Here is a 16,103-nt window from a genome sequence, read left to right on the forward strand (position 1 = left end):
AATGTCCTGCCCCTGGATGTTCACTGGTGGATGTGGGAGTGTCCTTCTCCTGAAGTCGACCACCATCTCCTTCGTCTTACTGGTGTTGAGGCACAGATGGTTGCGCTCACACCAGTCCACAAAGTCCATGATGACCGACCGATACTCCAGCTCGTTCCCCTCGGACACACGGCCCACAATGGCGGAGTCATCGGAGAACTTCTGGAGATGGCAGCTGTCCGTGTTGTAGGTGAAGTCCGAGGTGTAGATGGTGAAGAGGAAGGGTGAGAGGACGGTGCCCTGGGGCGCCCCCGTGCTGCAGACTACCACCTCTGACTCACAGCCGCGCAGCCGCACGTACTGTGGACGGTCAGTGAGGTAGTCAGTGGTCCAGGCAGCGAGATGTCCATCAACTCCCGCGTCCTCCAGCTTCCCCCGCAGCAGCGCCGGCCTGATGGTGTTGAAGGCGCTGGAGAAGTCAAAGAACATGACTCTCACAGCGCTGCCGGTGCTCTCCAGGTGAGTGAGCGCTCGCTGCAGCAGGTAGATGACGGCGTCTTCTACCCCCATGTTGGGCCTGTAGGCAAACTGCAGCGGGTCCAGGTCGGAGCTCACCACTGAGCGGAGGTAGAGGTCTTCATGAGGTGGGAGGTGAGGGCGACAGGTCTGTAGTGGGCCAGTTCCTTGGCGTGAGCTGTTTTAGGGACTGGGACCACACAGGAGGTTTTCCACAGGACGGGGACCCGCTCCATGCTGAGGCTCAGGTTGTAGAGGTGGCAGAGGACCTCACAGAGCTGGTCCGAGCAGGTCCTCAGCAGCCTGGGACTGATGCCGTCTGGTCCAGCAGATTTCCTCTGCTTCAGTCGCCTCAGCTCTCTCCTCACCTGGTCCGGTGTGAAGGAGAGGGGGGAGTGAGGGGGGGAGTGAGGTGGGCTGCAGGGGGTGGGAGTAGTCCGTGTGGGTGAGTTGGGGGCCGGTGAAGGTGTCCCAGGAAGGGGAGGGTCTGCTGGGCTGGGGATGTGTGAAGAGGGGGGAGCAGGAAAGGGGGCAGAGGGGGTGGGGGGAGAGTCAAATCTGTTAAAGTAACAGTTCAGCTCGTCCGCCCTGCGCTGGTCTCCATCAGCTGTCCCTCTGGCACTCTGTCCATGTCCAGAAATGTTCTTAAGTCCTCTCCACACGTCCCGCGCGTTGTTCTGAACCAGCTTCTCCTCCAGCCTCTTCCCATAGTCCTTCTTGGCCCTTCTGATCCGCCACTGGAGCTCACGCTGCACTCTCTTCTGCTCCTCTCTGTCCCCTGAGATGAAAGCCCGTTTCTTCTGGTTCAGGAGGGCTTTGAGCTCAGGGGTGACCCAGGGGTGGTTGTTGGAGAAGCACCGTACCGTCCGAGTTGGCACAGTGCTGTCCACGCAGAAGTTGATGTAATCTGTGATGCAATGCGTGAGGCCATCGATGTCGTCTCCATGAGGACTGTAGAGCAGCTCCAGTCTGTGGTCTGGAAACAGTCTCTGAGTCTCTCACTGGCCTCATCTGTCCATGCCTTCACAGTTCTCTTCTGCACAGGTCCTCTTCTCACCTTGGGTGTGTAGTGGGGGAGCAGATGAACCAGGTTGTGGTCCGAGCGGCCCAGTGGGGGGAGGGGGGCAGCGGTGTAGGCGCCTTTCACATTCACATACAGTAAGTCCAGTGTCTTGTCGCCCCGCGTGTGACACGTGACATACTGTGTGAAAGTTGGGAGAAAGGCAGAGAGGGAGGCGTGGTTGAAGTCTCCACTGATCAGGACGAGCGCCCGGGGATGGCGGCTCTGGGCTTCGCTCACGGCGCTGTGGAGTCTTTCACACGCTGTCCCTGCATGAGCTGATGGTGGGATGTACACGCAAAACACAATCACGTGCGAGAACTCCCTCGGTAGATAATACGGCCGCAGCGCCACCGTAAGCATCTCCAAGTCCTGCGTGCACAGCTGTTCCTTCACGTGCACGTTTGCTGGGTTACACCACCGCTCATTCACGTACACAGCCAGTCCTCCCCCAGACTTTTTGCCGCTTCCCACCGCGTTCCGGTCCGTGTGCGCGAGTGTAAATCCGTTCAGGGAAACCACAGAGTCCGGTGTATGTCCATTCAGCCACGTCTCCGTGAAACACATGAGGCTACACTCACGATGCTCCTTCAGCCGCGTCAGCGTGGCCAGCTCCTCTACCTTGTTGGTGATGGAGAGGACGTTCCCCATGATGATAGAGGGAAAGTAAGTCCTGCGCTTTCGCCGTCCTCTTCTGCAGCCTCTTCTTTTTCTCCGTATCTCCGCGGGGACATGGGGCCTCTCCGTGTAGAGAAAGGATGAGCTGTGGAGGCCCAGAAGGGTCTCAGTGTGTAGCGTCTTTGTTCCTCAGAGCGGCCGCCGCTGTGTCCAGAGGGCTCACCTGAAGCAAGTCCAAAAAGTGCAAAAAAACAGCACAACTCCGAATAAAAGTGTGATAAAAGTGGGTTTCCTATATGCACGATTGCACAAAGCTTCACCCACTTTAAGGAAAAATAGGAAAAAGTGCCTATTTACAATAGAAAAAACGAAAAGTAAGAAAAAAGGGTTGAGAGCTCCCGTAACCAGCTGCTGCTCGCACATCTTAGAATTCCATTCATACTTCAAAGTTCAGTGAAATTTAACTGTGAAATAATTCAAACTGATTTCTTTAACATGTATGTGAGTGTTCTGAAAGGTGACTATGAATAAATTTATTTTTATTAGAATTTCAGATTTTTTAAATGACTCAGAAATGTAAAACTATATTTATATCAAAAAATCCAGAGAAATGTCGTAGGAATGTTAATAAAATGTCAACAAAATACTTAAAACCTACAACAGTTCAGCTAAATTTCTTTAAAACATACACTCCCTGTCAGAAGTTTTGAGACAGGTTCTAATTTATTTGAATGAGAAAGTGTCTCCAAACTTTTGACAGGGGGTGTACATAAAATTCATGAAAAATTTCCAGAAAATACAATTTGGAAATATAAAAAATGAAAATGAAAAATAATTCCTAAAATTCCTAATTACAATAAAATACAACAAAAACATTCTAAAAGTACAATCCTAAAACATTTTCACGTGTTTTGTAAACATTTTGTAATTGAGGACAGATTTTTCAGTAAATGTGTTCATCTTTTGTCATTTCTGAACATTCTATGACTTTGGACACATTTCGGATTATTTTGGGCACTATTTCAGACATTTTGGACATTTCTTTGTTCCATTTTTTGCAAGTTTCTGTCTTTTTGGGCAAATTTCACTCGTTTTTTAGAAATTCTGCATTATTTTGGACAAGCGTTGACTCATGGAGAAACTGATGTGAATCGACTCAGAATCACTTCTTTGACAAACTGCCTGAAAACAAAGAAAAGTTTTAATAAGTTCGATTTATTCGTGATCTCCACACATCCCCCAAACACCACATTATTGCTTTCCTGACAGAATGGTCCCACTACCATATAAAAACCACCGTTACAATTACAGAGAAAAGTGTCAATAAACAACTTTTTAAAGGTGGGAAGAGTAACAGAAGACTGAAATACTGTTTTATGTCAACATATGTGAAAATACAAGAAAGAAAAAATGAATATTTTCTCTGATATTTGAGATAAATTCTCTCCAGAATCCTTCATCAGGCTGTAAACTGTTATACATCATCATCATCACAACCTTGTAAATAACAAACAGCCGTGAACTTTGTTGTGAAGCTTTTTGTGTCTTTTTTAACAGTAAAGTAACTAAATCCAAGTGGAACTGTTGGTTTTAAACGAACTAACATCTGATTATTTTAAAGCTAACGTAGCTCCAGAGTCTTGTGGTCGGTACAGGTCACGTAGAAACGTCAGCTCTGTGTAAATGCAGCTCTTTTTAATTAGTAAGAAATCACAAAATGATGTTTCTGATGGTAAATTTAGCATAACTCAACATTTGCTTTGGTTTAACTGAAGCCGTGACTCAAATTTTCTCTGACTTTTGTAACAAATTTCATGTTTTTTTCTCAGAAATTATAAAATTAGTCGCCTCTGGATTTGGTGTGTAACATTAAAAACTCCATCAAATGTCGTGTTTTGTCTCCAACCCAGAAATGATCACATCTACAAGCATCTATTAGAAGTTTTAGTGAATATTTAGCATCAGATTTGTTCATTCATGCAAATATTCACACATTTTCAGGCAATATTTAAGGCTTTGTTCAGAAATTTGTGAACATTTACTGAGTTTTTAATACATTTTTGTACTTAATGATTCAGAAATATTTGTTTATCTTCAACAATAACAACTAAATGTATGAATCAATGCACCTGAATTTAGTTTTAAAGTCGGTACCAGAAGTCTTGCAGTGTTTGTTTTGGTATTTGCCCGGCTGCAGTTCCTCCGTCGGGCCACAGGGGGCGACGTCAGAATGAGACAAAGTTTGCGGGGAAGATGCCGACGCGTCCGTCCTCCAGTCGGCCCTCCCACCAGTCATACTGGGACTCGGTCTGGGTGATGACGGTGATCCGGTCACCTGGGACGAAGCTCAGGTCGCCGGGCTGCTGCCCCGTGTACGGGTGGGTTGCCGTGACGACCAGCAGGCCGCTGGCTCCACCCACCAACGCCGCTCCGCCTGGAGGAAAATAAAAATATATAAAAAACTAACTAAAACCTCATGAACAGAGTGTAAAAGTTGTTTTTTCTCACTTTTTTTCACTTTTTATTTATTTTTCATATGTATTTATGTTTGGAATCTTTAAAATTATTCACAATCTTTGATATGAAACCTTTATCATCGCATTAAGTGCAGAATACCACACGTATATTAATTGTTTTACTATAAAATAACACTGAAAAATGAAATATTTGAACATTTATAAGTCCCAAACATGCATGAATGTCTTTAAAATAATAAATGTCTGCAGAATCATTTTTGATTTAAATATTGAGAAAATAGTCTCATTTCATAGTCAAATGATGCAAAAGAAGAAGAAAATATCCCTTTTTAATACATTATTATTTATGAATTGTGTCATTAATCACAGCTTTTGTGATTAGCATCAAAGTTAGTTTTGTTTGTGTGTGATTTTACTAAATATCTGTAAAAAAAAAAAAATCCACAAAGAGTCTATTAAAAACTGCCTTTTTCAATTCTTAAAAGTAACACATAAAAATTTCCTGTAAATATTATATTGATATTTTATAAATTTAGATTTTTTTCAATAAATCACAGTTAATGTCTATGAAATAATTATTTTTAATTTCTTTGGTTTTAAATTTAATATATTAATAAATTAAGTATCATATTTAATATAGAATATGTTGAAGCATAAATACGCATTTTTATATATTACACTAAATATCTGGAATAATGAAAAAAGTTTTAAAACTGATTTGACTCATTGATTTTATAAAATTAATTTTTAATTCAAACATTAAAAAACCTCCTTAAAATCTAATGAATCATTTTAATTTATTGTACACAAGAACAAGTTCTTCAGAAATCAAACAATAAAGAATGAAAAAGAGCATCTATAAACCCTCTGCTGCTGTAAATGTAAAATACTGAAAGAAAAAAAATCCAAAATATTTTCACACATATATTTCAGACTATTATAGAATTACAATCCTAAACACAGAATTAGTTGTTAGATTTGTGCTTGTGTTAAATGTGGAGTTTCTTACCGGAGTTCTGAGAGTTTCTGGAGGCGAACTGACCTGAAACAGAAAGAAAACATGAAGCATGACGTTAGGTAAAATAAAAACAGAGTGTAGTTACAGCGGTGGACACCAGAGGGAGCTAGAGCGCTGATTTAAAACAAGCTGACCACACTGTATGTGTGTTTCCAACATTTCAGAGGATTCACATCAGTTTCTCCAACTTTTAAGACTCTAAACTGGAATTGATTCTAATCTAAACCTAATTCTAATCTAAACCAGATTCTAATCTAAACCAGATTCTAATCTAAACCTAATTCTAATCTAAACCAGATTCTAATCTAAACCAGATTCTAATCTAAACCAGATTCTAATCTAAACCTGAAGAAGAAGGAACTTACCGGAGGTTTCAGATTTGTAGATGGAGATGCTCGGGTAGAGAGAGTTTTTGCTTCCTGCTCCTGCGACCACAAACACAGGTGTCATCACAGATTGTTTACACCATAAACAAACAAACAACAACAACAGCGTGATGTTTACCGGCGGCTGGCTTCTGGAAGCTGCTGGGGAGTCTTTGCTGTGGAGGAGCTGGAGGTCTGGACGGAGGAATCGACTGGAGACGAACACAACACTGCATTAAACGCAAAACTGTGATCTAAAACCACCACAAACAGATGGAAAATTATCTCAAAGGGACACAAAACACCCACAAAGAGACACAAAATGACCAAAAGCGAACATAAACAACCACAAACATAAATAAAAAACAACAAATAAACAAGGATGCAAAATGACTACAACACAGTGCAAAATATCCAAAAACACACAGAAAACGGCCATAAAGGGAAGCAAAGACTAAAAAGTGATCCAAAGCAACCACAAATACATGTTAAATGACCACAAAGGGGCACAAAGTAAATACAAAATGACCAAACAAACATAGAAAATCACTGCAAACTGATGCAAAAAGACCAGAAATTAATGCAAAACAACCTCAAGGCAGCACGAAATGATCACAAAAGGAAAGCAAAAGACTAAAAAGTGATGTAAACCAAGCACAAACAGATGTTACATGACCACAAAGAGGCACAACATAAATAAAAAAAACATACAAGGGACACAAAGTTAAGATACAAAAGGACTACAAACTAATGCAAGATGAATAAAAATTGATCCAAAACAACCTCAAGGCAACACAAAATGACCAAAAAATTATGTTAAATGACCACAAAGGGACACAAAATTATCACACTAAAACACAAAGGGGCAAAAAAAAAAACACAAAATGATTACAAATTGGTGCAAAATGGAGAAAAATGGATGCAAAACCATCTGAGGGAGACAGAAAATGACCACAAAAACTATAAAAACAACCCCTAACGGTCATAAATTGTCCACAGCGGGATGAAAACAACACAAATCTACCAACCAAAGATGCAAGATGACGACAAAAACAACCACAAAGTCCAGCAGATGTTAAATATCCCCAGAGGGACCACCAACAGGAAGTAAAGACTATCCACCACCTTCACCCTGGGGTTCTTGCTGGTCCAGTCGGCGGCGTAGGCCTCGGTGTAGGCGTCCAGTATGTGGTAGAGGTCGTAGCACTCCGACGGTGGCTCCACGTCACCGTTCAAAATGGCCGATGCTCGGATGTCCAGGCCGTAGAACCTGCGATGGGATGACTCGGTTAAAGACTTGAACTTGGAGAAGGGAGCTACGATTGTGGTGGATGTTTCCGTACTTGCGGTTGGTTTCTTTGCGTTCGATCAGGTAGGATCCCTCCAAAGAAATCCCAGCAAACAACCCTCTGGACCTGCAGTAGGTGAAGACGGCCGCCGTGCTGCGCAGAGCCACGTCGGCCTCCACGTTCCTGACGAGAACATTTCACCCCAACGTTACCACAACAACACATGAATCCATTAAAGGAACAGTTAGGGTTAGTAGGGCTAGTAGGGTGAGTAGGGTTAGAAGGGTTAGAAGGGTGAGTAGGGGTAGTAGGTTGTGAGTTAGTATTGTTACTAGGGTTAGTAGGGTTTGAGACGTTCCTCAGGGCAGGATCCTGGGTCCTCCATTTTTCTGGTCTTAACTAGAGACACAACATTTATTTCTTCGTTTGTAGAACGAACACAAAATGAAACAACTATGAACAGACACACAACAACCACATAAAGATGCAAAACTAAGAGCAGCAAAAGAAGTACAAAAACAACAAAGCAACGCAAAGTGACTGCAAAGAAACTAAAAATAGTAACAAAGGGATTCAAAATGATGAAAAATTAGGCAAAAAATGCACAAAGACAAACTGAACAACTATAAAGAGACAACACAATCACAAAGAGACACAAAACCACTACAAAATGTCCTGTTTGATGCGTCAGGTGCAGGTGTTCATGACTCGACTGCTGCTGATGTCATCATTTACCTGGGAGTCACATACCTGGCCACGCCCACACACACACCTGCCGACACATGTGCTCCTAAACCTGTTGAACTGCTCTGAAATGCCTCTGACCTCCTTCTAAAAATAACATGCTGAGTCACAGGAAGCCACAGCTGACTGTCATCAAAGTCCACCTACCGGCCCATCGGCCCCACTGCCACCGTGCAGTTCCCACCCAGCGTCAAGTTCCCGCCCTTCGTAAACGCCTCGATGGCCCGGCGCTGGTTCAGGATGATCACCAGGTCCGACACCTGGAGGGAATCAACCAATCAGGTGTGATGTATACAGGGAGGTGGTGAGTTCAAGGACAGTCTGAAAACCGGCAATGAGCTGCATTCAACCAGCACAAGAGATGCAAAACAACCACAAAGACATAAAACAACCACAGAGACACAAAATTACAACAAAGAAACAAAACAACCACAAAGAGACACAAAACAACCACACAAAGGCACAAAACAACCACAGAGACACAAAACAACCACAAAGATACACAAAAGAACTATAAAGAGACACTGAGGAACTAGAAAGATGTAAAAAATGATGACAAAGACACAAAACAACTACAAAGAGACACAAAACGATCTGGAACTCATCATTTTCACAGTCGGTTATATTTTTTCTCTTAAACTAAAACAGGAAGTGACTAAACTCAGGACTGTGACTCACCTCCACGCCGATCTCGAATCCTCCGCCCAGACCAGCGATGCCGATGGCCGACGGTGCCGACCACCCTGGACATACAGAGACACACAGAGACACAGTAAGAAGACCTCCAAGTCAGCTGTTTTGGTTCAGCGTCTGGCTGCTGCTGAGGGTTCGCCTGAGACCAGCAGCAGATTTCTGGCAGCACGACAAACCGCAACATCTGCCGGCTGCCATGAAACACCCAACGTCTCAGCTGACTGCAGCACGAGTCCAGCGCTGCAGGGATGGCCGCTACCGTGGCAACGCAGGGCAACAACAACAACAACAAGAGCAGGGAGGTCACCATAGGACACAGGAAGGTCCAAGAGATAGAAGACATCACAAAACCAACACAACAGAGGACACGACAAAACAACACAATAGTCAGTGACAACACGACACAAGACTGGACACAACATGAAAAGACAAGAAGACAAGAGACAACACCATGAAACACAACATAAGACAAGACACAACATGAAAAGACACAAAGACAACAAGACAAGAAACAAACAAAAAGACCAGACACAACACCACGAGACACACCAAGAAAAGATAAAAAACAAACAAAAAGACCAGATAGGAAACCATGAGACACAACAAGAAAAGACACAACACCACGAGACATAACATAATACAAGAAACAACAAGACAAGACACAAGACTGGACACAAAGTGAAAAGACTTGACAAGATAAGAACCAAAAAGACAAGACACAACACGATGAGACAAGGTGAGACAAAACAGTACAAGACACATAAACAAAAGACAGAACACACAATAAGATGCAAGACTGGATGCAACATGAAAAGACACAACGCAACAAGACGAGAAACAAAAAGAATAGATGCAACAGTAAGAGGCACAATAAGACAAGACACAAAAAGATGCAACAAGACAAAGTACAACAAGATGAGACACAACACAAAAAGACACAAAAAGAAAAGACACAATGCGACAAGATACAACAACATGAGACAAACCACAATAAGTTGAGACCCAGCACAATAAGACAACACAACAAGAAAAGACACAACAAGACAACAAGAAGACACAACACAAAATGAAATCAAACAACAAGACACAACAGAATCGAACAGGCAGAACTCTATGGAGAGAAGCTTTACAGCTGTACGTCTGTTGGAGAGACAGAGGACACAACAAGACGAGACAATGAGACAATGAGACAACTAGACAACGAAACAACAAGATAATGAGACAATGACAAGGTCTGATGAGGTGACAAGACATGACAGGACAAAAAGAGACCACAACAACAGTAGAAACAAACAGAACAGAACCAAACAGAACAGAACAGAACCAAACAGAACCCTACAGAGGGATCCTTGGATCTTCCAGCCTTACGTCTGTCAGGGAGTCTGGCGATGACGATGCCGCTGCCTCCTCTGGCGGTGATCATGAACCCGGCCTTGATGACGGAGATGATGGCCAAACCTTCGGCCTTGGCGATCACATGAGCTGCAACACAAACAGAGTGCACGTTAGAGTGCACGTTCCAGACCTCCAGGAGGAACTGGCCTGGGGCTGGAGGTGGTCCTACCTGGGATGAGCTTGTCCGGTCCGTTCCGGTTTGAGATCTCAGTGAACTCTCTCAGGATCTTGGCGGCTTTCTTGGCCTCAGACTTGAGGTTGGACGGGATGGGGTTGCTCACTGCGAACACAACACTCTGCTGCGTTAGGAGGCATTAACTGGGAAAGATTCACCTTAACAGCCATCAATGAGTGCCTTGTTCTCTGCAGCAGTCCTTATCTTATCTCCATCTGCAGCAAAAGAAACTTACTCAAACTGTCCGACACTCACAGCCTTGTTCAGAACCCTCATTCATCCTCCACACTGACAGAGCATCATTGATCCAACTATCTGCTGTGATTCATGTCCATGAAGAACAGTAGCACAAGGAAAGAACAGTCAATGGCTGGACTTGTTTCATCCGACAACAGTTCAAAACCACAAAGACACCAACGATTTCTGACCCATTAAACCAATAAAAGCAGAAAATAACCGAGTTTATTCAGCTGCAGCCATTTTTACAGAAGACTAAATAAAGAAATGATAGAAATAGAGAAAAACTAGACCACAAAGAGACACAAAACAACCACAAAGAGACACAAATAGACACAAAACAACCACAAAGAGACACAAAGAGACACAAAACAACCACAAAGAGACACAAAGAGACACAAAACAACCACAAAGAGACACAAAGAGACACAAAACAACAACAGAGACATAAAACGACCACAAAGAGACACAAAACTACAGAGAGACAAAAACGACCACAAAGAGACAGAAAACTACCACAACAAAACACAAAACAGGCACAAAAAGACACAAAACAACTACAAGGAGACACGCAATAACCACAGAGAGACACAAAAAGACCACAAAAAACTAAATAACCACACAGAGACACAAAACTACCACAAAGAGACACAAAACAACCACAAAGAGACAGAAAACAACCATGAAGAGACACAAATAGACACAAAACTACCACAAAGAGACACAAAACAGCCACAAAGAGACACAAAACAACCACGAAGAGACACAAATAGACACAAAAAAACGAAATAACCACAAATAGACACAAAAAAACGAAATAACCACAAAAAGACACAAAACAACCACAAAGAGACAAAGACAAACACAAAGACACACAAAACAACCACAAAGAAACTAAAGAAAACAGCTAATTGTCAGAAAGCTGCTGCTGAACTTCCTGGTGACTAAAACATGTCTGGATCTAAACAGACTTACTGAGTAGAACCTCGACCGTTTCAGATCCTCTCGTCTAAACATTAGAACCTGAAAGCAAACAGATGAGCTGCTGCTGTTCCTGTGTTCTATCTGTCAGACACGTTCACATCCTGTTCAGCTGCAGCAGCACATTCCTGAAACATGACAGCACCAACGCCACATCCCCAGCAGAACACACCGGTTCCCACTAGAACCACACTCCTCATGGTCCCCACAGCCTGGATGTGCTCCCAAACACCAAGGATCCGTCCAGAAACAAGTCACAACCAAGGAAACAACCTTAGGGGGTTCTAGTCATCTACAGAGTGGATTCACAGGCCTTTAAATGGTTCTACTGGTCTTTGTAAAGGGTTCTAGATGTAAATAAGGTGGTTCTACAGGTGAATGGGGAGTTTCAAGAGGACTTTGTGGAGATAATTTCATTTCAAAGAGGGTTGTTGGTTAAAAACATTCAATAAAATGTCAGAAAAATATGAATAAAAATGCTGGAAAACATACAAAACGCAACATTAAAACCTTAAAAATATTAGCAACAATCGCTATTCTTATTCTTTTTCTTCTTATTATTATTACTACTATTATTGTTCAGTATTGTGCTGAAATCGTCTTAATAAAGTGACAGGAAGAGGTCCACAGAACTTCAATAAAATGTACAAAAATTACTAAAATGATTGAAAAACACAGAAAGTCTGGATTGCATCAATAAAATGTTTAAAATAAGAGCAAAAAATATGAAACGTTTAGAGAAAATAAGAATAAACTGTGTACAGATCCTAAAAACACAGATTAAACCTTGTATTTGCTGCTGAACTACTTCCTGTTAGCTTCTCCTGGACCCTCTGTAGGGCCTCGACCCGCATGTTGAACCACCGGACTGGAATCTGAGAACCAGAACCAGAACCAGGCGGTGGAACCCAGAACAGACAGAACCCTGCTCCACTTACTGTTTTCCTTCTTATCTGCTCCTCTGGATGTGTACCTGACGACAGGTGAGCCGCGCGAGCCTCTCTCCTCTCCTCTTCACTTCCGCCTCACCTGACTCTCGGAGCAACCGCAAACTGCGCGAGCTCACAGCCGCGAGAGTGCGTGGTGAGGCGCGCGGGCAGGTGAGGTGGGCGGAGCCTGCAGCAGGTGTGAATGAGCGGACGGTCACGCGCAGCAGCTGGTCGCGTGCCCGCGCGTTCCTCAGGAAAAGGGTTGTGCGCGCTTTTCCCTGAGTTCAGACTGTCAGACTTTCAAGTGTTTGTTTGTTTGTCTGTTTGTTTGTTTTTATTGAAGCTGAGGGAAACTATTGATTAAATATCTAAAAAACAATAAAGAAAGAAATAAAATAAAATGTCTACATATATAATTGAAAAACATGTGTATATATATATATATATATGAATAAAATATCTATTATATATATATATATATATATATATATATATATATATATATATATATATATACACATAACATACATATACACATCTATTATATACATACTCACACACATAATATATACATATATGTTTGTGTATGTATATACATAATTTAGAGAATATGAAAATATTCTCTAAATTATGTACATATTAATAAAATACCGGAAAAACGTATATATATAATTTATATATATTTAATTTATATATATATATACACCGGGAGGAGTTAGAGGCCACGACCACCGGTGCCGGCACCAGGACCACCTGACCCCAACAGACAGGGGGACCCTGGGAGCTCCTCAACCCGCCGGGCCGAGGGGACCCGTGGACAGCACCCCCAGCAGCAGACCAGATACTGCCCCCAGTGAGGAAAGACTGGAGTGAAAAATGTTAAACTATGAGATAGGATAAAAGGCCTGGAAGATAAGTAAAAGGTGAAAAAAAATACATAAGATAATAAAGAATGATAAGAACACAAGAAAGATTAAAAGGTCAGTTAAAAGCCTGATTAAAAAAGTGAATCTTTAACTTTCTTTTAAAAACATCAACAGTCTCTGCAGTCCTGAGGTTCTCCGGCAGGCTGTTCCAGAGGTGGGGACCATAGTGGCTAAATGCCGCCTCGCCGTGGGTTTTAGTTCTGGCTTGTGGTATGATTAAAAGGCCGCTGCCAGAGGACCTCAGGGTCGGTATGTTAAAAGGAGATCGGACAAATAAGAAGGTGCAAGGCCTTTAAGACATTTAAAAACTAGTAAAAGAACCTTAAAATCAATCCTGAAGTGGACAGGGGGCCAATGCAGTGACTGTAAATCTGGTGTAATGTGTTCCCGCCCTCTGGTCCTTGTCAGTACACGTGCAACTGAGTTTTGTTATAACTGGAGATTAAAAATACTCTTTGGGAAGACCAGAGAGAAGGGTATTACAGTAGTTTAAATGAGAAGAGATAAAAGCATAAATTAGCACCTCCTGCTGGTGTCTTACTGACTCCCAGTGACTCTTACTGACTCCCGGTGATTTGAGGTCATTGATTTGATGACCTGACTGATTTGAGGTGATTTGATTTGATGTCATTTTGTTCTGAAAGTATCCTGTCTTCAGCTGGTGGCGCTGTGACTGATGAACCAATCACACGCTTACATCACCATGAAGTGATGTTGCATAAAATCAGCAGACTGCGGACAGAAGCAACATGAACATCTGTTCCACTCCTATGGGTTGTGCTAACATTGGTTCCACTAACAGTGGTTCCACTAACATTGGTTCCACTAACATTGGTTCCGCTAACATTGGTTCCGCTAACATTCATTCCGCTAACTTTGGTTCCACTAACATTGGTTCCACTACCTTTGGTTCCACTACCATTGGTTCCGTTACCATTGGTTCTACTAACATTGGTTCTGCTAACATTGGTTCCACTAACATTGGTTCCACTACCTTTGGTTCCACTACCATTGGTTCCGTTAACATTGGTTCTGCTAACTTTGGTTCCACTACCATTGGTTCCGCTAACATTGGTTCCACTACCTTTGGTTCCACTACCATTGGTTCCACTAACATTGGTTCTGCTAACACTGGTTCCGCTAACATTGGTTCCACTACGTTTGGTTCCACTACCATTGGTTCCGCTAACATTGGTTCTGCTAACTTTGGTTCTGCTAACTTTGGTTCCACTACCATTGGTTCTGCTACCTTTGGTTCCGCTAGCATTGGTTCCGCTAGCATTGGTTCCACTAACATTGATTCCGCTAACTTTGGTTCTCCTGACTTTGGTTCCGCTAACATTGGTTCCACTACCATTGGTTCCGCTAACATTGGATCTCCTAACTTTGGTTCCGCTAACATTGGTTCCACTACCATTGGTTCCGCTAACATTGGTTCTGCTAACTTTGGTTCCGCTAACATTGGTTCCACTAACATTGGTTCCGCTAACTTTGGTTCTGCTAACTTTGGTTCTGCTAACATTGGTTCTGCTACCATTGGTTCTGCTAACATTAATTCCGCTACCATTGGTTCTGCTACCATTGGTTCCACTACCATTGGTTCTGCTAACATTGGTTCCGCTAACATTGGTTCTGCTACCATGGGTTCCGCTAACATTGGCTCCGCTAACTTTGGTTCCACTACCATTGGTTCCGCTAACTTTGGTTCCGCTAACATTGGTTCCACTACCATTGGTTCCGCTAACATTGGTTCTGCTAACTTTGGTTCTGCTAACTTTGGTTCCGCTAACATTGGTTCCACTAACATTGGTTCCGCTAACTTTGGTTCTCCTAACTTTGGTTCTGCTAACATTGGTTCCGCTAACTTTGGTTCCACTAACTTTGGTTCCGCTAACTTTGGTTCCGCTAACATTGGTTCCACTGCCTGAGGTTCCGCTAACATTGGTTCTGCTAACTTTGGTTCCTCTAACATTGGTTCTACTACCATTGGTTCTGCTAACATTAATTCCGCTACCATTGGTTCTGCTACCATTGGTTCTACTACCATTGGTTCTGCTAACATTGGTTCCGCTAACATTGGTTCTGCTACCATGGGTTCCTCTAACATTGGTTCTGCTACCATTGGTTCTGCTAACATTAATTCCGCTACCATTGGTTCCGCTACCATTGGTTCTGCTAACATTGGTTCTGCTAACATTGGTTCCACTAACATTGGTTCTGCTACCATGGGTTCCGCTAACATTGGTTCTGCTAACTTTGGTTCCGCTACCATTGGTTCCGCTAACTTTGGTTCCGCTAACTTTGGTTCCACTACCATTGGTTCCGTTACCATTGGTTCTGCTAACATTGGTTCAGCTAACATTGGTTCTACTAACATTGGTTCTGCTACCTTTGGTTCCACTACCATTGGTTCCGTTAACATTGGTTCTGCTAACTTTGGTTCCACTAATATTAGTTCCGCTAACTTTGGTTCTCCTAACTTTGGTTCCGATAACATTGGTTCTGCTAACTTTGGTTCCACTACCATTGGTTCCGCTAACATTGGTTCTGCTAACTTAGGTTCCGCTAACATTGGTTCCACTAACATTCGTTCCGCTAACTTTGGTTCTCCTGACTTTGGTTCTGCTAACATTGGTTCCGCTAACATTGGTTCCACTACCTTTGGTCCCGGTAACATTGGTTCCGCTAACTTTGGTTCCGC

At 42.8% G+C, this 16,103-nt stretch overlaps 1 protein-coding gene across 1 annotated transcript; it reads right to left on the bottom strand.

Moving 5' to 3' along the window:
• Window positions 1–3,602: 3,602 nt before the first annotated feature.
• LOC127531916 (SH3 domain-containing YSC84-like protein 1) lies at window positions 3,603–10,609 on the bottom strand. Its single transcript, XM_051942331.1, has 11 exons — window positions 10,585–10,609; window positions 10,324–10,434; window positions 10,128–10,241; window positions 8,745–8,809; window positions 8,214–8,326; window positions 7,377–7,505; window positions 7,159–7,303; window positions 6,173–6,245; window positions 6,034–6,093; window positions 5,660–5,692; window positions 3,603–4,607 (listed from the first exon to the last, which is right to left on the bottom strand). Exons 1-11 carry the CDS (start codon window positions 10,607–10,609, stop codon window positions 4,399–4,401), a joined length of 1,077 nt encoding a protein of 358 aa, XP_051798291.1. The 3' UTR covers window positions 3,603–4,398.
• Between the last annotated feature and the right edge of the window lie 5,494 nt (window positions 10,610–16,103).

This window comes from Acanthochromis polyacanthus, chromosome 22 (assembly GCF_021347895.1).
Source record: "Acanthochromis polyacanthus isolate Apoly-LR-REF ecotype Palm Island chromosome 22, KAUST_Apoly_ChrSc, whole genome shotgun sequence".
NCBI classification, from domain to species: domain Eukaryota; kingdom Metazoa; phylum Chordata; class Actinopteri; family Pomacentridae; genus Acanthochromis; species Acanthochromis polyacanthus.

Bases quoted from the DNA above. Each gene is read 5' to 3' on its own strand.
- LOC127531916 (XM_051942331.1), bottom strand. From the start codon at position 10,609: ATGAATGAGGGTTCTGAACAAGGCT. The intron at 7,304-7,376 runs GTACGGAAACAT...ATCCCATCGCAG, and splicing joins CGCAAAGAAACCAACCGCAA to GTTCTACGGCCTGGACATCC. The intron at 4,608-5,659 runs GTAAGAAACTCC...ATTTTCCTCCAG, and splicing joins CAGAAACTCTCAGAACTCCG to GCGGAGCGGCGTTGGTGGGT.